The 22,857-nt window shown below is 55.2% G+C and overlaps 8 protein-coding genes across 8 annotated transcripts; 2 read left to right on the top strand and 6 right to left on the bottom strand.

Annotated features, from left to right (window-relative positions):
* Positions 1-645: 645 nt before the first annotated feature.
* Positions 646-2,476, top strand: IE81DRAFT_286107 (cytochrome P450; the record flags this gene model as incomplete). The annotated part of the gene is made up of 3 exons (XM_025511662.1): positions 646-1,697; positions 1,770-2,223; positions 2,306-2,476. 3 exons carry the CDS (start codon positions 646-648, stop codon positions 2,474-2,476), a joined length of 1,677 nt encoding a protein of 558 aa, XP_025372179.1.
* A 57-nt stretch (positions 2,477-2,533) lies between these two features.
* Positions 2,534-4,541, bottom strand: IE81DRAFT_225846 (hypothetical protein). The gene is made up of 2 exons (XM_025511086.1): positions 4,190-4,541; positions 2,534-4,101 (listed from the first exon to the last, which is right to left on the bottom strand). The coding sequence occupies exons 1-2, from the start codon at positions 4,327-4,329 to the stop codon at positions 2,592-2,594; spliced, it is 1,650 nt and encodes a 549-aa protein (XP_025372180.1). The 5' UTR covers positions 4,330-4,541; the 3' UTR covers positions 2,534-2,591.
* Positions 4,489-5,733, bottom strand: IE81DRAFT_225860 (hypothetical protein). The gene is made up of 5 exons (XM_025511087.1): positions 5,569-5,733; positions 5,424-5,500; positions 4,970-5,342; positions 4,763-4,852; positions 4,489-4,677 (listed from the first exon to the last, which is right to left on the bottom strand). The coding sequence occupies exons 2-4, from the start codon at positions 5,479-5,481 to the stop codon at positions 4,780-4,782; spliced, it is 504 nt and encodes a 167-aa protein (XP_025372181.1). The 5' UTR covers positions 5,482-5,500; positions 5,569-5,733; the 3' UTR covers positions 4,489-4,677; positions 4,763-4,779.
* A 263-nt stretch (positions 5,734-5,996) lies between these two features.
* On the bottom strand, positions 5,997-7,308 carry IE81DRAFT_225922 (hypothetical protein). The gene is made up of 2 exons (XM_025511088.1): positions 6,319-7,308; positions 5,997-6,238 (listed from the first exon to the last, which is right to left on the bottom strand). The coding sequence occupies exon 1, from the start codon at positions 7,009-7,011 to the stop codon at positions 6,376-6,378; it is 636 nt and encodes a 211-aa protein (XP_025372182.1). The 5' UTR covers positions 7,012-7,308; the 3' UTR covers positions 5,997-6,238; positions 6,319-6,375.
* Positions 7,309-7,862: 554 nt separating this feature from the next.
* Positions 7,863-9,391, bottom strand: IE81DRAFT_320616 (Ctr-domain-containing protein). The gene is made up of 4 exons (XM_025513082.1): positions 8,579-9,391; positions 8,271-8,363; positions 8,176-8,196; positions 7,863-8,091 (listed from the first exon to the last, which is right to left on the bottom strand). The coding sequence occupies exons 1-4, from the start codon at positions 9,061-9,063 to the stop codon at positions 7,989-7,991; spliced, it is 702 nt and encodes a 233-aa protein (XP_025372183.1). The 5' UTR covers positions 9,064-9,391; the 3' UTR covers positions 7,863-7,988.
* Positions 9,392-9,699: 308 nt separating this feature from the next.
* IE81DRAFT_320617 (putative glutaminase A) lies at positions 9,700-13,564 on the bottom strand. Its single transcript, XM_025513083.1, has 5 exons — positions 12,906-13,564; positions 12,802-12,806; positions 12,370-12,714; positions 12,132-12,268; positions 9,700-12,044 (listed from the first exon to the last, which is right to left on the bottom strand). Exons 1-5 carry the CDS (start codon positions 13,328-13,330, stop codon positions 10,059-10,061), a joined length of 2,898 nt encoding a protein of 965 aa, XP_025372184.1. The 5' UTR covers positions 13,331-13,564; the 3' UTR covers positions 9,700-10,058.
* A 3,031-nt stretch (positions 13,565-16,595) lies between these two features.
* Positions 16,596-19,182, top strand: IE81DRAFT_226040 (hypothetical protein). Its single transcript, XM_025511090.1, has 5 exons — positions 16,596-16,743; positions 16,866-17,195; positions 17,332-17,714; positions 17,784-18,273; positions 18,342-19,182. Exons 1-5 carry the CDS (start codon positions 16,714-16,716, stop codon positions 18,771-18,773), a joined length of 1,665 nt encoding a protein of 554 aa, XP_025372185.1. The 5' UTR covers positions 16,596-16,713; the 3' UTR covers positions 18,774-19,182.
* Positions 19,183-19,875: 693 nt separating this feature from the next.
* Positions 19,876-22,626, bottom strand: IE81DRAFT_336409 (gamma-glutamyltranspeptidase). The gene is made up of 3 exons (XM_025515477.1): positions 20,875-22,626; positions 20,590-20,802; positions 19,876-20,503 (listed from the first exon to the last, which is right to left on the bottom strand). The coding sequence occupies exons 1-3, from the start codon at positions 22,154-22,156 to the stop codon at positions 20,160-20,162; spliced, it is 1,839 nt and encodes a 612-aa protein (XP_025372186.1). The 5' UTR covers positions 22,157-22,626; the 3' UTR covers positions 19,876-20,159.
* Positions 22,627-22,857: the final 231 nt, after the last annotated feature.

Raw genomic sequence — 22,857 nt, forward strand, 5'->3', positions numbered from 1 at the left:
GATTGGCTCAGCAGCATGAACAGCTAGCGTTCACGCAGCAGCAGCAGGATCTCCGCCGCCGGCGGCGGGTCGGAGAAATCTCGCGCATTTTTAGCGTCGACGGATCGGCTGCAGCTCGCGGATCGTGGCACATGAGCAGTGCTCCAGAGATAAGGTTTCGGACTGCCATCAAGCCTTGCAATCACTAATCGAGTGCCCAACGATGGACCACTCTCCAAATGAGGATGTGTACGTATTTATTCAGTCCCAACCTCGACACGTACTTGCCCGACCTCGACGACCGAGACCACCAATTTTCTTCGAAAGTCGAGAGCCAATCTCCCAACCTGCGCGCGAGGTGTGCTTGCTGAAGCCGAAGCCGTTCCCGTCGGCTCTCTCGCAATCCTGTCCTTTCTTTGGTGTTGACGAGATGGCTCTTATGCGGGGTTAGAGACATGTCATGCAGCGAAACACAAAGGCATATAGTGCTTTCATGCTTCTCTACGCAGAATGCGACGAGCGCGAGCAGCTAAGGTCCGCAGCGGGAGCAGACTTGGGTCATTTACATGGCCCGCTCGAACCCTTATATGAGGTGCTCAGGATCAAAGGAGAATGGTCTCCCATCATCCATCTTTCTCTGCTTGTTACGCCCTCCTAAAAGACAGGATGACGCTGCTTGCTGATCTGGAAGCGCAAAGCTGGCAAGTGACCACATTGCTGCCAATCACCCTAGCCATTGCGACGTGGTTGTCAGCTCAAATTTCCGAGCCAAATGCCTTGTATATCACGCTGGCCTTCGTTGGCGGCAATGTTGCCTCCTTCCTGATCTACCACGTTCAAGAAGGCCTTGGCATCTTTGCTTCGGCATTCTTGACATCCAGAATAGCAGCCACGTACCTGTTCACCGTCTTTGGTATCATCGGTGTCTACAGGGTTTACTTTCACCGACTCAGCCAGTTCCCAGGTCCAACATCTCTCGCTTTGAGCAAGTGGAGCAGCATGTCCTTCGATTTGGCCGGCAGCAGACCTGTGTACATGCAGCAGCTGCACAGGCAGTACGGAGATGTGGTCCGCATTGGCCCTCGAGAGCTGAGCATCAACATCGTGGGTGCGATATCTGCAATCTACGCAACCGGCTTGCAAAAAGGACCTTGGTACGAGTGTCTTGCCATCACTCGCAAGGAAGCGCGCAGTTTGCACACTCTCAAGACGATGAAAGCGCACAATGAGAGGCGTAGACAGTGGGACGGAGCCTTCAGGAGCAGCGCGCTCAAAGGCTACGAGTTGAATGTCCAGCGCAACGTGGAGAAAGCGATCGATGCGCTCCTGGACAAAGCTGACGGCAAGACGACGCAAGACATTGGCCATTGGCTTGATTGGCTCACCATGGACATTGTCACCGAGCTCGGTGTTGGTCGATCCTTCCACATGCTCGACACCGCCAATACAGCCAAAGAGATCGAGCTGATCCAAGAGTCTTTGGCCGTGCTCATGCCAATGGGAAATGTTGCCGGATATATCCGCGATATTCTCGCATACTTGCCGAGTCCCACTGCAGCCATTGAATCTTGGTGTCGTGAGACTGTGCGGCAGCGCATCAGGGATGGACCGGCATTGGTGGAGCAGGACATTTTTAGCTACATTCTTGGTGAAAGGCAGGCTCAAGGGGACAGGATCGACTTGGACGAGCTTACTGCCGAGGCGTTCTTGCTGCTTGGGTAAGTTTTGTCTGCCCGCATTTCTTCTTGGATCTGCGCTTCGATTTGACGCCTTCTCGTGGCATTCGCTAGGGCTGGCTCCGACACTGCCGGAAACGCCATGGGCTTGGTCATCTTCAACCTGATCACGACGGATTCGGGCCGCTGCTGGCAAAAGCTCAGAAAGGAGCTTGATACTGCGTTTCCTCAACGCGACATCAGCGCTTCGGACGTAGGCTCGTACGAGACTCAACGTCGCCTGTCCTATCTAACAGCGTGCATCGACGAATCGCTCCGGCTCTATCCAAGCGTACCTAGCGGCCTGCAACGCGTCACTTCCCCAGCTGGACTCAAGCTACCAGATGGTTCGATCATCCCGCCAGGTGTCATCATCTCCACGCCCACTTACACCATGCAGCGTGACCCCCGCAACTTTACCGATCCCGAACTTTACCGCCCAGAGCGATGGATCGAGCAGGACAAGACGGGCGACGTCTTCACTGCATCTGCCTTTACTGCCTTTGGCGCGGGACCAACACAGTGCATCGTGAGTCGACGTTTGCGCTCGAGGAGATTCCTGATAGCCCAACTGACGAGCAGATGTGACTGCGATTGTGCACGTGTTGCAGGGCAAGCAATTGGGCTACATGGAGATGCGCCTATTCCTTGCTCGCTTCGTGCAGAACTTTGACGTCAACCTCGCACCCCACATCGACCCCGACACGTTTCGCAACAACATCAAAGATCGCTTCGTCATTTTCAAAGATCCATTGCAGCTCATATTGAGCAAGAGGAACTAGGTTGTTAATGTAACGAACTCTTCCTGTTTGATGGACAAAATAGTTGCTCAAAACTCCACTGATGTGCTGGGCTGGCCGGAACTCGAAGCAAAGTAGTGGCCGCGGAGCACAGTAGCTAGTCTCTCCAATGATCAAGGCCGCCCTCGCCCCACTGCTGCCGCGCGGCTCCACAAGGCAGGCTGCCAAAGACCATGACCTCCTCATCGGCTTCCCAGCCATCTGCATCTCGAGCTCGCTGCAGCGCCTTTCGGGCGCTCTCTGCTGCCTGCTTGCGCTGGTCCTCCGCTTCCATTCTCCGATAGGCTGCCATGTTATTCTTTCGCTCCTCGATGCCCCACCAGAAGTCATCGCCTACCGTGGTGTCCCTCACGCCCAGAGACATGGCGGTCAGGGCAATCGTCGCTGCGTGCCTCGCGCTTACGGGCTGATGGGGAGTAGTGCCTCTTGTCGCCTTTGTTCGAAGAGATTCGTCGTCGTGTTGGCTTCTGGGACAGATGACCAGTCGGTGTAGCTTAGGCAGAAAGCCATCGGCTAGCACATTTGTCAGAGCCATGCATTGAACGGAGTTGGGCTCGAAGACGCGCAAGTAGCCGATCCGCTTTCCGAGAAGCTTGAGTAGCTCTGAGCTCATAAGTCGGCCGTCGATCTCGAGGTCCAATAGCTCGCATGACGCGACGAAAGCGCAAGGCGCCTCGCCTGACCGTGGAGTGAGACTCTCCTCCATCGACTTTGAGCTCAGACGCGCGACTCCACCCAGAAAGAGGTGGGTCAAAGCTCCAGCGTTGGGACTTGACAGAAAGGCACCGAAAGCGCTGGCGTTGACTTGCGTTCTGCGAAGCTCTAGACTCTTCAATACGGGCGGAAGAGCTCTCCGATCCCCCGATGAACCATTCCCGTAGTTCAGCGTAGCCATGTGGCGCCACAGCGCTCCGTGATTCCAGCCTGTCACGTAGCTCGATGTCAGGACCAAGCGCTGCAACGACCTCGAGTCGACGATCCAGCACCCCAGGGCTTCGGCGTCGAGATGCCTGACTTCGTCGCCTTTGCAGGCGCAGAACCGAGCACTTGAGACATCAAGGGTCTTGATTTGTGAACGGGACAATAGCAGAGCGAGAGCATTCGGGTCGCACCATTTAGACCTGTAGATCAGGGTGGTGAGGTTAGGAGTCGTTCTCAGGAGCGCGTACGCTAAGGAAGTAGTGAGAGGCAAGGTGGTGTGATAGGTGCGAATGGACTTCAATTTTGGGCACAGATCCAGCACTGCGCCCAGTAGACCAGACGATGTTTCCTCGGCCGGAAAGTCCGGGGCGCGCTCTCTCTCGCGTATGAGCTGATGGAGCTCCATGATCCTCCGCGAGTTCAAGAGCGTACCTGGATCGTCGAGCTTCAGATCGTACACCGGACTTGTCCATTTGACTACATCTTGACGATAATCAAGAGAATTCCCGCCAGCGTACAGCTGATCTCTCTTGCGCTGATGATGCTGAACAAAGTTGAGCAACTCGTCTCCCGAGTTCAGAGCGAGGCATCGAGATAGCGGCAAGGCGTATAGTGTGGCCAGAGCACGGCAGGTCAGGCTGATGGCCAGCAAACTCTCGGCATCCAGATGCTTCGCAAGGCAAGCGCTGTAAAGAGAACCTTTCATCATCAGCGTGGGCGCATAGTCAGACAGTAGAAGGATGCGAGGAGGATGTGCGCTTGTTCAGCACTCACTGAATGTCCATTGGGTAGGTCTGGAACCTGTCTGAAGGAAGCCGACGTGCACGGCGGCAATTGGAGTTGAGCTCTGGATGCGGTGCATGGCCATCGACGGCCTTCCGCGCGAGGCCTTGAGGCGACGTTTCGAGCTTCATGCTGGACAGAAGAAGGAGCGGTGTGGATGGAGGTGGACGTAATGCGGAACTTCAAGGGTCGAGAGTTGCCGAGTGAAGAGTTCCCTCGCAACTTGACTCCTCTGCATGGATGCGCGTGGGCGTTGCATCAATTAGAGAGCGAGAGGCCCGCCGTCTCACCTCCTGTCTCAGCCGCTACGGCAGCACATTCGGCGCGATCGAGTGGAGATGCTATGCAAGGCTGTGTTGCGGTCTCGCAAGCCGCAGGATTTGCCGTTTGCTGTCGCTGCATGCTTTGCCCCCGCGCCCGACTTCCTGATGCGTGGCTGCGAAGGTCTGCAATCACGAAACGCGTGCTGTGCGCGTTATCTAACTACGCGTGAGTACCTCTCCGGTTATTGGCGCTGCAATCTGCTGGCAGGAAGGTATGGGATCGAGGCCACGTGCAACTTACATGATCATGGCAGGGCATTACGGGGTCTCCTCGACCGTTTCCCTTGACGCAGGTAAGGAGGCTCTCCAGCTGAGAACCTGACTAGCTGGACTACGCGTGCATGGATGGACAATCACTACGATCAGAAGTCCTGCAGGAAGCTGAGCAAATCACTTCGGCCTGCGCAAGAATCGGCTGCAGCGCCGAGCGACAGGATCTGTGACTCACGTATCGACGATGGATCGCACAGCATCGGATCCCTCCACTCGAGTGATCAAGTACCAATTACGCGATTCCTGCACAAGACGGAGACGTGGGCACGCGCAAGCGAGCCTTCCGATGCACCACTTCGTTGCGTCTCCCACGGTCTGTCTTCGGACTCCATTCGCATCTATAGCGGGCGCCATGACGACTTCTGACAGATCCAAGCGAAATCCTTCGAGACGCTCCAGCTTCTTGAGATTCGCAAAGTCTTCCGTATTGATGCCCGAGCGACCAGAAGGCCAATATTCCGTGAGGTGAAGATGTCGCACGTTCGGCAAAGCCTGGAAGAGCCTCGCTCGCGCCCGGCGACCAATCTCGCCTGAGGGTGTATGCCGGACTGTGGGGAAGTTCAAAGAGCGCACCTGTTCAGCTCAGGGCGTTCGCAAATCTTTATTTGGTTCTGGTCCGCAAAACCTACCTCCAAGCACCGTGATCTGACGATTGAGGTGGAAGGAGCTCAGAAGTCGATCGTCCATGCTGGGCGAGGTGCCAAAACTGTTATCGAAGTGAAGTTAGCGGTGCAAAGGCACGAGTAACAGCATCTATATGACTTTTCTGCTCACTGGAAGCCCTCCACGACGCGAAGGCGGGGACGCGATACGCTCAATAACGCCGCCACGACGTACTCGTCACAGCAGAGGGTCTCCAGAAGGGGGAGAGGCAGGCCACCTGGGCTGGGAACATCTGTCGCTGCCTGTACGAGAAGAGCCGAGGACGCGCTGAGCGGCTGCGCGCGCTGCTCGGTAGGAAGCACGAGCGTCTGCAACTTGAAGTACTGATTGGGGAGGATCAGATCAAGAAGCTCGTCTCGGCAGCCAGGGAGTCTGCTCAATGACAGGTTAGTGAGATTCAGAGCAGCTTTCGCGGCGGCTTAGGGCTGTATACGTACCCCGCTGAACAGAGTCGATATCAGATCGAATGATTAGCCTGCAAACATGCGGAAGCACATCACCGCGCCTTTTTCCTTGAAACTCACATATTTGCAGGATCCTCAAAGCTGCTCAAGATTGACCGATACGTGAGCCACATCAGATCGACCTCCTCATAAGTACAGGGCTCTTCACGCTGAGTACTCACGCCAAGTGGCTCCGGCCAAAGGCGCAATGATACGCAAAGCGTCGGGTCGGCGCAAGCTATGAGCGATGCTGAGCCGAAACTCTTCTAGCCGCACCTTCAGGACAAGATTCGCGATACAAGAGCGCACTTCGTCCATCAATCCAGGATTTTGAAGGACTGAATGACTGCCCTAGGTCAGCCAAAATAACGGTTTATATGATCTGTTATCACCGTGGCTCGATGGTCCGGCTACTCACTACTAACGTCCCGAGGGGCGCGAAGAATGTCGATTTCGAGGCAACGCAAGTTGAATCTTACACTTGCCTCTTCTTTCTGAGAGTCGGCCATGACAACGCCTCAGTCGATGCAGCGACAAGGACAGCGAGAGAGCGGTACGAGAGCATGGCACCTACCGGTGGGCTGAGAAGTGGCCACAGAGGAGATCCTCCCACGATCCTCATGACCTCTAATTGTGGCGCTGCTGTCAACAAACTCCAGAATGACTCGCGCAGCTCTCCACCATATACGCGCAAGTTCCTCAAGCTGGTGAGATGCCGAAGCTGCGAGGCCAAATCTCGAATGAGCAAATTTTGGTCACCCATGTCCCATTCGCGCCTGCGCCAACTGTGCCAACTGTGATCGGATTCACGATGTAGTCGCGGATAGACGATGAGGTCTTTTACGTGTCTGCGATTCTGCACGGGTATGGCCGCAAGCACGTCGCCGTCCGTGGTGTAGTGATAGCTGGAAAGTCGAGCACTCAACATATCGAGAGTGGAGCGATTGGTCAGGGCCAAATTCAGCAAGGTTTGAAAGTCTGAATGCTCTGCCACCTCCCAGAGCACATCTTGAGGTAGACGTAGACTTTGAGCTCTTGGCGGAACCTCTTCTTGGCCAGACCGAGAGGGCTTGAGCCAGCGATAGAGTTCAAGACCTGCTTCAAAGGGCATCTTGAAGAACCTTTGAGCTGGAGTGCGATGTTGATGTTGACTTCGACCTTGGATGATCTTTTCAAGTCGCTTTCAGGTCATCTTCATTTCACTCCCTTCTCTGTTGGCATCGACACGATGCAGACTACCAAGGGCTGAAGGCAGCCAGTCAGGATGATTGTGATGGCGCGCCCGCCTGCGTCCCAGACGCAACCGCGCAGTCTGTGAGCCTCTGTGCTGCGCCAGGTGAAGTGCGAGCACCACGCATCAATCGTGAGTCTTGATGATTCTGAAACAGCGCATGGAGGTGAACGCAAAGGTCCAAGGATGCCAACCCCGTTGCAAAGCCCTCACGCTGTTCAATGAGAAACGCACAAGCACACATGCGGGCTGCTGACTCACTCGCACACGACACTGCGAATCACGTGTCCACAGGAGGCGCTCGCGTCATGCGAGTCAAAAGTCAAGAGTCGTGAGTCTGGAGTCTGCATGAGTCGTGAGTCACGAGCAAGGTCGTGAAGGTCGTATTCACTCTGCGTACCTGTAAGTCAGTGAGTGTTTCAAATGAGACTCTAGACTGAACCAAAAGTCGCGCTCGAATCATTCGCGTCTGCGTAGCGAATCAGGTAGAAATGCTGGTCGTAGAGATGAAAGGGAGCAGTCACACTCCATCATCTTTCGGTCTAATGGGCCGCTCAGCAGCAACCAAGCAAAAGTAAGACGGAAAGAAAGGTCGGAAGGGAAGGGACAAATACGACACTGCCAAGCCAGCAGATCCGGAATGGTCTTGCGGCCTTGCATGTACACGTGAAACGCCCAAGTCACGCTCGAGCCATTTTTGCAATGCATCCAGTCCACCGGATTCATTGTCGCGGACGATCTGCATAGCAGACAATCACCACGATCGCACTCGCGGGTCCACAAGGTCTCTTGGCCGCGCTTGTGTGCGCGTGTATGCACTTGTGCACTCTGACTGTGACTGTATGCATTCGGCATTCTCAATGACAAGCTGGACCCTTGTCCACCCCATCCACGATATGACCAAGATCGCGGGAGAAGAGGTAATGCCCGATGACTGCACCAGCGAGCACTGCACTAATGCTGGAGAGTGGATGGGACGCGCGCTCATCAGCCCAAGATTGCCCAAGTGGCCCATAGTCTGACTCCTGCTTTGCGGACACTTACAGATCAGCGTTGTAAGTCATGCTGTTGTGCGGTTCCGTGCGTCAACGCTTCAGTCATCGATACCAAAACCGCACAGACGAGCGAAGCCCACTCACAAGATGAGCATGAGAAACATTGAGAGCGCTACTGATAGACCATACAGCAACGAGCGATGAACTTGGGCGGCCCGCGATATCAAAAGAGGAGGGCTGAGGAGGACAAAGCATACGAGTCAGCAACATCCCAAAATTGTTATGACCCAAACAAGCGGAACGAGAGGACGGCTCGCCCGCAAGCCAGAGGCTGCCCAGGCACGAGTCTCTGCATCTCCACTGAGGCCCAACGCCTGTCCACAAGGAGGGAGCCACCCAGTGGCGGGCGAGCGAACTTTTCTGCACATTCGCCACCCAAAATACAAACTCACACGAATCGTCTCCTCTGCTTCCTGAGCGCTGTCGAACTGTCATCCAAATGTGAGCTGGTGGCCCGGCGCGAAGACAGGTTAGCAGACGTGCCGAGTCCGGTGGGTCCTGATGGAGTGCGGGAGTGACTTGAGGGGAGCAAACTCGCGCGCCTTCTGTGCCCACCAGTAGACGCTGCCCCGGCAGCATCGGTGGGATGAATATGATACTTGATGGCCAATCTGGCATCGTGATTTCTGATGGCCGCCTTGAGTCCTTCGTACGCTACGCCGAGCAGCACGATGATCAGCAGACTAAGCAATAAGGATGTTCGATTGGTGATCTGCCAAGATCTGAACACGATGCAAATATTTTCCGTCTCTCTATTCCACAACATCGACATTTTGCACGCAGGTGGTGAAGGAGAGCAGGAACGCTGTCCCGGTGCGCACATCCCTTCCCCGCCTCCATGATCCATACCAGGCGAGTGGTGGTCGCCGTGATCCATCGTGGCTCTTCCGATCGAGCGTCCTGTATACGTGCTGGCGAAAGTCTGAAGCAGCGAGAGCGGCACCGCGGCTCGTGATCGCTTCAGGCCTGAATATCAAGGGCCTTGTGTGCGCAAGCTTGTGACGTCGGATCGAGATTCGTGGTCGTAGGCCAGTGAGTTGCGGTGGCGAAGTCCTGTCACTGAGATGAGACGGATACTAAATAGATGTACGCGAATGAATCGGTGCTCGCAGAAGACTAGAGCGATGGGCGATGATGGTCGCGAGCAACATCGACTGAGTCCTTGTCTTGTGACATCATCCACCAATCAAAAGGCCATGCAGGAAGCTGAAACGAGCGCGGCGGCGCCACGCATGCATGCAGCAGTTATTGTGAGTCGTGTCGAGTGAACGCGGAGCAGCAATTAAGCGTCAGCAGCAAGCAACGCGCACGACACGCTGCAACGGCACCCCATATGTAGATATAGGTGCATCAGCAAGTGCGGCGCTCGCACGACTTTGATCGTCGAAATCACGACTATCGTCGTGATCGATTTGAGTCAGGAGTTTGGGCGCGGCTGCTGCATACAGGCGTCGGAGCACGCGACTCCAGTCACGATTCAAAAGATTTCACGATTGATGCTGAGCTTTTCTGCATTCTGATCTATATCGCTGCGGGTCAAACCACATCACGGCCGTCTTTTGAAGCAAGTCTCGAACCGCTGCGGCGGTCACGCTTGCGACCGAATCGAGCATCTTCCACCACAGCGTGATGATCCCACCTCGGAAGTGGAGCAATGCTTCCATGCGACTGCTTTGTCATAAGTCGAAGGAAGAGAATGTCCCTGCACCCAGCGCTCTTCAGCAAACATCAAAACAACGTCTACGTGTCATTGGGAACAGGAATGCCATGTATTGCCTCGCTCCGTGACAGCGTCAACACCACGACAAGATATTCGAAAGACTTCAGAAGCTTGTGCCGAAGGTGCGAACAAGTCTCAGCCAATTGCCCATTCTAGGCACGCATGGCACCGAAAGCTGCTTGACCGCCCCTCATCACTGCGTGACGAGCAGGAGTGCTGTCAGTAGCATGATACGCAGCCGTATGGTGGCTCTCTTCGTGGGCTGTGCGCGTCACGTGCTTCTTCAGCTTCGTTGAGGTTGCGCCAGCAGACTTGCTCGAGCTTGCATCAGCCTTTTGCGCCTTCGGTGGCGTGTTGCCGCCGTGCCGGAAGCCTGAGGGCGTAGTGATGCCTCCCAAAGCACCTTGCTTGGCTCGTGCAATAATTCCTGCGATCTCGTCCAGTCGCTCTTTTCTGGGTGGCTTCTTCGACTTGATGGGCGGTCCGTACTTGTACGGGCTCGAGGCGCTGATGCCGTTCACCTTGTCAGCCTTGGCCAGCGCCATGTGGAAGAGGTGACCACCGACGACCGGACGAGCAAGGAAGAGCTTGAGAGGGTCGTAGGGCTCCTTTGGGAAATCGCCCGTGATAGAGTGCATCAGGTCGGTGAATGGTGCATCCGTGCGGCCGTTCGATGCAAAATCGTACACCTTTTCGATGAAGAGATTGCGCGTATCATTGCTCGCAGAGATTGCTGAGGTGAAGAGCTCCCAGTCCGTCTTGGCCCAGCCATGACGGCTGTCCAACGGCACAGCGTACCTGGCGGCCTTTTTGGTATACCAGCTGTCTTGAATATCGTAAATCTCACGCGACACGAGCTGCAAGTTCAGCAAGCGATCGCCAAAGAGGTTATAGAGGGTGCCCCAGCTGCTATCGTCCTGGTATGCCAGCTTAGTGTGCGAGCCGTCCTTGGAGATGGCAAAGCCGTAGAAGGACTGAATGTATGTCGCAGACACATTCTGGTATTGTTTAGCATCTGAATGCTTGCCGAGCAAGGTGGCGACCTCTCCGATAGCTGCAATGCCGGAGATGCCCTTGAGTGCCAAATTGGTCTGGTTGGCCAGCTCGCCTGCGAAGTCATCTGTGGAGAGCTGCGTAGCGGGGATGAGAGAGTCTTCGATGAGGAATTGCGCCCATTGCTGCATGATCGAATAATGCTGCTTCAACCAAGGAGTCGCCTTCTTAGCGCCCTGAAGCTGAGCATAGTGCAGAGCCATGAGGATCATGTTTCCGCTTTCTTCCACTTGCATAGGTTCGTCGTTACCATCGTTGTGTCCGAACGCTGAAGGATAGACACCTAGATCGTGCACACACCACTTGTTGGGATACATGCCGCTCTCAGTATAGATGAAGATGGGCTCGAGCAGAGATCGAAGGAGCTCCGGGTTGAGGTAGGTCAACAGAGGGAATTGAGGAAAGATGACGTCCACCGTACTCATGTCTCCATTGCTGCTGATCTCTTTGAGGAAAATAAGAGTGTCCGTCGAATTGTACTTGCCGGTCTTGCTGTCGCGGCTGACAGTAATCTCAATCGTGGCCAGACTCTGACGAACGGAGAGGGCGACGATTCCAGCATACTTCTCTCCGATGTCACCACCGCCAACTGCAGCTCTAGCGTCAGCATCGATCTGAGCATCGAGCTTCTTGGCAGACTTGAGAGCATTCTCAAAGTCCTGTACGAAGAATGCTGTGGCGGCATCGACAGTGTCGAATTTCGTGCGCCATAGGCCGTACCTGTCCTCGAGGTAGCTGGAGCCTTGGGCTGATCCGGCACGGATGTAGTTGACCAGAGGATCTCGGAACTGACCGACAGCAAAAATGGCGTCATCGCTTCCCTTTTTGTTGTCAAAGTCGACTGCAAACGAGAAAGCGTTGTCCGGGCCGCCTACTGGGAAGTGATCAATGGACACACGCCCTTTTTGCAAGAATTCGAATTGAGCCACAACGTTGTTGTTGTTGCGTGAGGTCAATCCAGGGCGGTCGCGGGTAGCGTAGACTGTCGTGCCCCACTCGGCCCTCTGACGGAATTCGGTGTACTTCTCCGGGACTGTCCTTTCAAGCAAGTATGCTAAGGACCCATTGTTATTGCCGTTCCAGCGCTAGATTCAGGCAGCGGCGCGGCCGGATTTTCAGATTCAACATTTTCTGCGCACCAGTCTCCATCCAGCGCAACCGCTTCAACTCACCATTTTGGTCGGGTAGTTTTCGTAATCATAGTCGTGGCCCGTGATCCAACGCTCGTCGATGTCTGTGTAGATCTGGACGCTTCGACCTTTGGCACTCGCTCTGTCCAGCTCAACGTGCAAGTAGCTAAGGGGTAGACCTGCGAGGAAGAGTGTAGGGAAGAGGAGCTCCACAGTCAGCGCGCTGCTGCGCCTGACGCTGGCTGGCTGGATGCGTGCGCTGCCTCGCTTGACAACTCACTTTGTCTGACCCAATCAAATGGCTCGACTGGAGTCAGGAAAGTAGCATTGAACTTGACGCCGTCTGCCTCGAACTCAAAGATCGACCGCGTAGCTGTGACTGTAGCAGAGAGCTGCTTGGCATTCGGGCCCTTGGCAACAGTCGTACCGAAAGCATTCCCCATCCATTGGTGCGTTGTGTTGTCAATGCGGATCAGGCCGTTCCACGCCATGCGGAACTGGCCATCAGCGCCGTAGCTGGAAGTCCAAAAAGCAGGGTCTTGACCGAATAGCAAACCACCGTTTCCCACCACGTTTGGAGGCGTAGTCTGATACCATGAGCCAGCGGGAAGCCAGGTGTTGAGATCTGCGTGTAAGACACGGGCGCTTTAGCGGTCCATCTCGTTCTTTGCACCATGTGCGCTCAAGTGAGGGCAGAGCCTGCAGTACTCACATGGTCTGCAGCGCATCAGAGATGGCATGAACGCGAACGCGAGTGCGAGGTCGGCGATCAGCGAAGGTCCCTAGGCTCGATGCGTGACATCGCCAGCAACTCACCCTTTCACAGCAAGGGGTATGCTAGGGGGTGCAAAGGGGTAGAATGCGCTTTTGGCGCCCGCGTACTCCTTGGCCTCTCTCGTGATGGCATCCGCGTAGTCTACAGCCGAGATGTTGGCGATCGCCTCGAGCTGCTTCTCAAGCTCGCCGCTAGGGGGGGAGTAGCCGGCTGTGCCAGCCTGCATGCCATCCTCGCCCTGTCGAAGGCTCTTTGCATCGGGGTCGATGAGCGCTTGGATGTCTTGAATGGTCTTTTGGCGCTCAGAGCTTGACATGGACCTTTGACCTTCATCTCTTGTGAGGTCTGCCAGAGCGGCCCAGATCTTTTTGAGCTGCTTCTCTGAACCTTCCAGCGATGCCTGTACGCTGCTGCAAGTGGTGATCACCACTATGATGCTCAGCAGGAGAGCAAAGTGCAGCCGCATCGTAGCAGCGTGGTGGATGATGTGACAAGAGAATGTGCCGACGTCAAAGCCGGTGCGGTGATGGTTGCTGGTAAGCAAAGGGGAGAAGGGGTTGAGCGTGCGGAGGGCCACAACCAGAGCGAGCCTGACCACATGAAGAGCCACGGCGGCAAAGATGGGATGAAAGGGGACGTGGCAGGCGAGGTCCTTTTCGTCGATTGCTCATTTGACATGTACACCTCGCGTCGCAATCGCAGCAGTGCCGGTCAACATCGTCTCGGAACTTCCCCTCGCGGCGCTCGATCCATCGACGATTGGATCGCCGCGGTGTCACTCAGCAAGGTTGCGCCATGCTGCCATGCATCAGCACAGTCCTTCCCCGCGGCGAAAGTGGAGCTGATGATATACAGTACGCATGCTCGTCATTGCCGCACATGCAGGCGCGGGCACGACTCCACTTCGCACTCAGTCGCAGACTCGCAGATCGTGTGACGCCGAGGCCAACTACTCCCTGCAGAGAAGCGCCGCGCAGCAGCGGCTACAAATGCACGCATGTGTGGATGGTTCATGCGCATGCATGCTGGGTACGATGCATGTATAAATGATGTTCGATCACGGCGTTCCGGTGGTGATGTGTATGGGGACTCGGCGCGCTCAAGCAATCGTTCGCATCACTTATATATATAGCTCCTCTTATTATTGCTGCACGCATACCCCGGGCCCCCTTTACCCGCATCTGATGCATATATGCTCTACATAGCTACTTTCATGCCCAAGCTGGGGCCAGCGCCTAGCAACAAATCCAATCTGCGCACAGTTCTCACTCAATGACGATGACCCCGGTCACTGTGATCATTAGAGTGGTGCGTGCGGGTGCAAAATGTCAGAGGCATATCATGCAGGTCCCCCGTGCGTGGGAGCGGGCGGGGCACTCCGAATTGACAGCGTCAGAGCGTGCTCTATAGTCAGAGACACATCACGCTGTAGGGGCTCTGCATGAGTCGAGTCTCACATTCAGCATGCTTGGTTTGTTCGCTCCTTGGTGAGATCTCGACGCAACATCAAAACCAACAATCTATTTTATAGCGCCAATGACGAAGACTGAGCATCCATGTCAGATTCAGCATTCACGAGTGATGGGGCACTGCACGGTCTATGTCAGCCGATGCTTTTACTCCTTCCTAAATGAGCTAGCTAGCGGTGCGAGCGCGGCAAGGTCTAGCGCGAGCTGCGGTTGCCGGCGAAGAGTGCCTTGCTAGGGGTCAACCTCTACGCGTACGACCTCATGCCATTAAACACAACCGTGGCTGTGTATCGCGTGTATATCTCCTGACTCCTATATAGGAAGAAGCTCGGGCGAGGCGAACTTTTCAGTCTAATTCCTTGGCGCCTCTTGTTACCTTCTTCACAGAAGAACTGACTGCGCCATGAGGGCACTCGACGCTCAAGCCTCAGAAGGACAGGAGCGATGTGTGCTGACCATGCTCACACTCGATTCGCTTTTGCCAAACCCTGCCTGCCCATGGATTCCGAATGTTAAAGAAAGGCATCCGTGCAAAGGGCGACAGCCATTACATGACCTCTCGAGAACAGTGCTGTAGTCACAAGTCTAGAGCAAAGCACGTTCAGCATTGTCCAACGAGCGGCTACAATTAGACCGCCGTCTTCTCTCCACGTTTACCGTGGCTTTGAGCAGAGCAACTTTCACGCCTTCACTGAAACCAGCATCGGTCGGCACCGCGCGGAGTGGCTTGACGCTTAACACCCGCGGTGCCGTTATGTATGGTGTCAGGCGCGCTGAAACAAATTTGGGTGGTGGTCCTCCTTCGTCAAAACGCGGGAAACCATCGCGCGGCTACCCTTCTCCTGCACGCGGGTGTCTCGCGTCATGGCGCGTTGTCGATCAAGCCTTGAGGCAAATGTCCTGCCTGTGCTGTCGCTGGTCAGCATGGCTCGTGACTTTGATTCTGAATGACCGAGTGGCGTGGACCTAGCTTGGGTCAGTGTCACAGCTATATGAAGTCGAGCGGAGCATCCAGGCCGCTCCCTCACGCTTGTTCTCGCTTCTTCTGCAAGGCGACGCCAGAAGCTCGCTTGACTCCTATAAGGCCCCCTCTGTTAGCGCCGGCGCAAACCCCGCACGGCAAAAGCGCGGACCGCTGTTCACGGAAGCGCTTCATTGCATGCGCTTGACCTGGAGACCGCCTGCGGTGGTGGTGTCCAAACACGGCGGAGCATGACATGTCATATAGGGACAAGGTGAGCTCGAAAATAAAAGCTGTACAGGATCAGATGGCCAGATTTGCGGGCCGAGTAACAAGTGATGAAGGCGCGCCGCGCATGCCAGCGGATGACAAGCAACACCATCATTCGCGAGTTTTGAGGATATCTGGTGCGACATTCACGATTTGTGGACTCATCCGTGATCCGTGCGCACAAGATATCAACATTCATAGCAAGCCTCAAAGGCGCTGCGCAGTGCATGCCGCAGTGGCCAAGTGGTAAGGCACTGCACTTGTATTTCCAATGGCGCGAAGTGCTTTTGATGCGTTCGAATCCTTGACAATGCAGCGATCCACGGTTCAATCCCGTGCTGCGGCACTCCAAATTTTCGACCTTTTTTCAGAAATCTGTCTGATTCAAAAGGTTGCTGTGTATCTCATCCACCCTCTGTCCAAATTTGTGCTCATAATCTTGAGAATTGATGGAGCTGTGACGATTTTTGTGAGGAGCACCTGTGTTTTTGTGTGCGCCGTCGGCTTCGGAAGGACGCGTTTTTCCGGGCGTAGCAGCGACGCGGGCTGGATTCGCATTGAGGTTCTAATCGATCACACCCCTTCGCTTGCGCCGTGTCAGCGGCGATGGTGAACAACTTGCGCTGTGTACAGCCTTGAACAGCTGGTCTGAGTCAGACTCCCCGTGACCGGAGAGACACGCAGCAGCATGCATGGGTGAGCATGTGATGTGCATGCATGCAGCATGCGGTGCACTCTGACGGCGGCCTACGCGCGCGGCGAGGGCCGCTGCGCCACACGAGCACGCGTGTGCGCGCTTCAGCTGCACGGTGATGCTGAGCCGGCGAGTGAAAGATGCTTGCGATGAGATCTCGAATCGAGAATCAAGAATGCATCGATCAGATCAAGCTCTTCGCCACCATCACCTCCCATCAATACGTCGCAAGACTCTTGACCTTTGCGCCGAGTGCGAGCTACTCCAAGTGCCCCATAGCATTACCATTCATCCTTCAACATCTAGCCAGAGCATAGACAAATAGAGAGCTGCATCCCCCATCGCGAAACGACATTCCTAGATTCGCCGAGCATACCTGTGACCGCCGCCAGCAATCAAGATCACACGTGTTTTACTCGTCTTTCTGAGCCGCCACTTCACTTCAGAGGTGGAACATGCCGCCGCCAGACGCTCCCGTAGTAGAGGTAAGTGGGCTGATCTGGAGTGCTACCATGTTGCTGGGCCCGCAAGCAGCGATTCCTTCCGCTATGTCAGGAATTAGGCGTGTCGGGGGCGCGCAACTGACCTTCTCCTCTCGTGATCACAGAGCTACGTGGAAGACAGCATGGATGAGGACTCTCTCTCCTCGCTCGGTGACTATGACGAAGGCGCCATGGATGACACAGCTTTCATGTCGGACCTGGGATCTGGATCCGATGTAGGCTCTGAAGGAGATTTGGACACTGAAGCTGAAGACGTGGACGAGGGCGATGTAGATGGCGAAATGGACGTGATGGGGGACTCTTTTATTGGACCTGGCTCTCAGAGCGGAGCTAATAAACGCGGGGAGGTCGAAAGTTGGTGCCGGTCGCCGAAGGCCATTGTGACAGCACAAGAGAAGGAGATCACGCAGATTGAGAACATGTTCGCCATCAAGGTGAGTGATTGTTTGCGAAAAGGCAGCCAGCAATGATGCTGTCAGAGTGGGAGGCCTCTCTGAATCTGCTCGCTTTCCAATGGCTAAGAGGTACATGCTGGTCAAGCTTGACTGATCACCTTTCCTGCGCGCACAGACTACCGATGCGGCGATCTTGCTCCGACACTTTTCTTGGAACAAGGAAAGGCTCATCGAACGCTACATGGATGATCCAGACACGGTCGCGTCTGCTGCGGGGATCTTGACTGCCGAAGGATCCTCATCACGCATCTCTCCACGGAAGGACTTCACTTGTGAGGTCTGTTTCCTGTCGAGCGAGGACATGCCAGGGGGAACGATGAGTACGCTCGCGCTCAGCTGCGGCCACCGCTTTTGCACGGACTGCTACGCGAGCTACTTGACGCAGAAGATCGGGGGCGAAGGAGAGAGCAGGCGAGTGCAGTGCTTGCAAGAAAAATGCGCACTTATTGTCGATGAGAACTCGGTCGGACTCGTCGCCGAGCCAGATGTCTACGAAAGGTGAGCTGAAGCTGATTTCTGAGCCTCAAAGTGGCGAGACGTGCTACTAACATGCAGTCGTGTGCGCAGATACAAGAGGCTGCTCAATCGAACCTACGTAGACGACAGCGCCATCATGCGATGGTGTCCCGCGCCAAATTGCGAGAATGCCATCGAATGTCATGTACCAGCGAAGGCTTTGCGAACGGTGATTCCAACAGTCACCTGCGAATGCGGCAATGTCTTCTGCTTCGGATGCGGTTTGGCGTCTCACGCGCCCGCCATTTGCCCAATCACGAGGCTTTGGTCGAGAAAATGCGAGGATGATTCAGAGACCGCCAACTGGATCTCTGCGAACACGAAGGAGTGCCCCAAATGTGATAGCACGATTGAGAAGAACGGAGGGTGCAACCACATGACCTGTAAAAAGTGCAAGCACGAGTGGTGTTGGATTTGCTCGGGCCCGTGGTCAGAGCATGGGAATTCTTGGTACAATTGCAACCGTTTCGACGAAAAGAGCGGTCAAGATGCAAGATTTGACCAGGCAAAATCTCGAGCATCGTTGGCCAGGTATTTGCACGTGAGTAGAGCGCATAGTCAAAGCTTCGTACCATACTTACCTCGAGTCTCGTTGCACGATGCATTCAGTACTTCAACCGTTTCGCCAATCATGAGCAATCTGCACGACTGGATCAAGATTTGTATGGTCGCACGGAAAAGAAGATGGAGGAGATGCAACTCACCTCGGATTTGACCTGGATTGAAGTGCAGTTCCTGAAGAAAGCAGTGGACACTCTAAGCGAGTGCCGCATGACACTCAAATGGACCTACGCGATGGCTTACTATTTAGAGAAGGACAACATGACGGAGCTCTTCGAAGACAATCAGCGAGATTTAGAGAGGGCTGTGGAAGAGCTCAGCGGAGAGCTCGAGAAACCCATCGAGAAGGACACTATACCGGCACTGCGCCAGCGCGTTACAGACTTGACTGTTTACGTCTCCAAGAGGCGCGACATCATGCTTAGCGACACGTCAGAAGGTCATCGAGAGGGCAGGTGGAAGTGGAATGTCAGCCTCTGAGCTGTCCCTCACCGCTCATACCCGGCCCCCGCTCCCAGCATATCTTTGCTTCCCTCTCTCTTCTCATCACCTCTTCGAATCCCAGTCTCACGCCACCAGCATTCAGTCACACCTCGCCCCTTGCAATGTAGCCGTTCGGCATACTCTTCAGCACCTGTAATTTTCCAACCCCTACTGCACGACCCACTATCGCATCTGCGACTTGCGAGTCGCGTTCGCGAGAGACTTGATGGGTTTTATGCCACACCGCTATAAGCATCCACTCCCAACATCTAACACGGCACCTAGACAGCGCATCGCTATCGTCCTCACCCTAACAAAGCTCCCCTGCAAGCCTCAGAACTACTGGAGGCTTCCACGCAGAAGCGAGCTTGTGAGGAAGCACTCTCAATGCGATGCCTTCTTATGATTTCGTCCTGATCTCTTCCTATCAGCCCGGTCAAAGAAACGCCGCTTCGCAGTGTGTGGCTAGTCTTCGTGGAGGATGGACGCCACATTTTACAATTGCGCGCCACAAAGCGTGCTTGGCTGGGTTGCGGACCGAATGCATGTGGACCCGAGGTATAGGCGGCAAACGTGGTGTACTGGAGCGTGGTGGATAGCGAATCTCAGCACAGGTGCTGGCAATCGGCAACGCACACCATGTACTTCACTATCTCTCCTCACCCATCTTCTTTACCTTTCCCAACCACGATACTTGAATGGCAACGCCAATTCAGAGCACTTCAGCTGGACGCCTGCTCCAGTACCTGTCTCAGCACGTCCATCTATGCATACTCGGCAAGCATCGGCTTTCCTCCATACTCCAAGCGATCCTCTCACTCTCTCCACTCTATCTCAATCGCAATCGCGGAAAAAGTATGCTTTACCATATTTTGGCCATACTTGCTTTTGCGTCCGTCTTGCTAATCAGCACTTGGGCCAATAAAGGTCGAAGAGCGATCGACACGAATCAAGAAGAGAGCGATGGGCTCGACGCGCAGGTGCCCAAGCATTAGCAGATGACCGGCTAGAAACCTTCTGAAGTCGAAGGCCAGGAATGAGCAAGGTGATGAAAGCTGATCCTTGCTCGATACCGCCTCGAGCTGTCAGAACAAAGCCGGTGAGTAGCATTGCTCGAAGAGCTTGAACAGAGGAATCACGCGCTGCGCAGACAGAAATAATCGATATTCGTACCTTTCCGTCGCTTTCGCGAAGGCTTGAGGGTGCGCACGAGGACGGATGCAAGCTGCAAGACCCTTGGTCGCCTCGCTATGGCAAGACAACCTCGTTAGGAGCATCAACGTGAGAGAATCTGCCAAGCCAATCGTTGGCATCACTGCACCACTTGCGCATGCCAAGCTATTCCGACATTGGGCGGGGAGAGGGCACGAGATGGCGTCTGCTTCAAGTTTGAGGTATAGCCGCTCCATCACCTCTAGGATCGCTTCCAGCTGCCCAGCCTTTTGCGCCATCTCCAAAGTCCAACCTCCTAATCACCTGACCTTTTCCGAATTGTTTTCTGCTCTCCCATCCCTCGACGATCTTGACATCATGTCCTCGTCTCTTCAATTCTGCAGCCACCTCTTGCGGTATACCTTGCTCCAAAAATACTTGGGAGAAAATGTCGCCTTGATCGGGTGTGCCTGCACCGATGACGAAGCGAGGAGCGTCGAGAGAGGCTTGGGGAGACATGCCTCTGAGGATGTTGAGGAGCACTTGGACGTGTCCTTGAGGCTGCATATATCCACCTTTCGTCGTGAAAAGCGAGATACGGCGTCAGGCAGGTTGCAAATAGATCAACGAGAAGGCCTACACCGGCACATGGTAGACTCACCCATCACGCCGTAGCAGAGTAAGACGTCTTCCTTGTGACCGCCCTTACCGTCCGGCACTAGGTGCGTCGCCATGGCGGGAATGATGGTGTGGTATGGTCTCTTGCGCGGTGCGACGCAATTCAAGTGTCCTTCTTCCAGGACAAAGCCTGCTCCTCTATTCTGCAGCGTGAAACCACACCCAGCTGGAATGATAGCGCTACCAAAGCCGGCATCTAGCGAGCATCCGTGAGGGGGAGGGGAATCAGCGGGAGCGAGTCAGGAGCTGCGAAAGGAGATGCGCTCACAGTTGGAATTGATAAAGGAACAAGCATTGCCTTGTTGATCGACGACGCTAAAGTAGACCGTATCGGTGCTGCTGGTGGGATTGCCATTCTTGAAGGATTGGATGCTGTCACTTTCAAACAGCGCAGCTCTCTGCTTGGCGTACTCGTTGCTCAACATCTTCTCCACCCTCTCTGCGCCTTGTACATCGTGAGCGGGATCAGCGACAAAGGCGGTGGCGTCTGCGAAGGCGAGCCTAAGCGCGGCCACGAGTGCGTGGAGGTAGTCTGCAGAGTTGTGCTGCATGGACAGCAGTGCTTGGATCTTGCCCGATGCTTGCAGCTCGTCGAGGATGCACAGGGCTTGGAGCGCCACCAATCCTTGTCCGTTGGGTGGACACTCGTACAGCCTGACTGCTGCCTCGCTGCTGCTGCTGCTGCTGCTGCTTCCAGCGCATGCAGCACCGCTCTTGTAATTGTAAGAGATGGGCTGCACCTCTTCGCTGCCTTGCTCGCCGTGATGCGCCACATCCTCAAGGGTCAGGTGACCGCCTCTTGCACTGACCACCTTGACAATCTCTTCCGCCACGCGACCCTTGTAAAACCCATCCTTGCCCTTCTCTGCCAGCAGTCGGAACGTCTGCGCAAGGCCGGGATAGCGCATAATCTCGCCTTCTTTGGGCGCAGCACCGCTGACGGCGTGCAGCATCTCCTTTGCATTGGCAGACGCCTTTTTCAGCAACGCCTCGCCGCGCGCCCAATCGTGAGCCGTCTGTGCGCAGATGGGCACGCCATCCTCTGCCAACCTGATAGCCGGCGCCAACACCTGTCTCAGCGTCACTTTGCCTGATCCCAGCAGACGCACAGTGTCGCACCAAGCAGCAGCAGCGCCAGGCACAGTGACGGCATGAACGCTATCGAATGGCAATTGACTGCCAAGCTCGTGCGGTCCATCGCAATCCAGCGATCCGGCATGCCTAGCCTGCGCCTGCGCCTGCCCTTTGCTCGTCAGCTTCTCCAACGTCACTCCGCTTCCACTCCTTCCGCTCCCATTGATGCCCCTGACTCTTTGCAGCTTGGCATCCCAATACAGACAGAATGCGTCCCCTCCTATGCCCGTAGATACGGGCTCCGTCACGTTTAGAGCTGCAGCGACGGCTACGGCGGCATCGGCTGCGTTTCCTCCTTGTTCTAGTATCGCTATGCCTGCTGAAGATGCTAGAGGCTGCGAAGAGGAGACGATGCCCCTGACGCTGTGCACCGTAGATCGGCGAGAGGGAAAGCTGAATGGAGCTGTTGCAGACATGGCGAATTCGAAAGAGGCGGAGTTCAAATGCTTACAGGGAACGAAAGAGTGTGCGAGATTATAGAGAAAGAGGGAGAAGTGTTTGGAAGACCGAGACTTCTCTGCGGCACTACTACTATACTGACATGACAAGTCGCAAGGTTCAGATTCGAACGATCCCGTGGCTGACGGTCAGCCAGAAGCTCTAGAAGAAGGAGTCGAGTCAATAAGCCTTGCACCCCACACGGCCATGCAACAGCGTGGGCGAGACGCCGCGGCGGCGATGCGGTATAAGTCCGGCTGTGCCGCGGCGGCGATTTTGCCGTGCGGATGTGATAGTCTCTTGTGCATGTCACTCACGACTCGTGACTATCTACAATTCGCGTACGCGCATCACGTGGTGTACAGCAGCAGCTGCATATATATGCAAACGGGCGAGCGCGGCGGTGAAGAGCGTCATGCCGAGAGTGAATGAGAAGGTTCGTGCACGACGGGGGACCACGGAGGAGGCGTGTGCATTCGCCACGCGCGTATATATGTGATGCCTGCTGCCCAGCACATGCTGTGATGTATACGTGCCGTGCAAGGCTCTCGAGACTCTTCTGGCTACGGCGGCCGGGGAATGCACGCACGCACGCAAGCCATATGCTTGCTGCATGGCTCGTGCTCATCGCAGGAAAGCGGCGAATTCGCGACAGTTGTAAGAGTCACGACTCACGATG

This window comes from Ceraceosorus guamensis (genome assembly GCF_003144195.1).
Source record: "Ceraceosorus guamensis strain MCA 4658 unplaced genomic scaffold IE81scaffold_7, whole genome shotgun sequence".
Lineage (NCBI taxonomy): Eukaryota > Fungi > Basidiomycota > Exobasidiomycetes > Ceraceosorales > Ceraceosoraceae > Ceraceosorus > Ceraceosorus guamensis.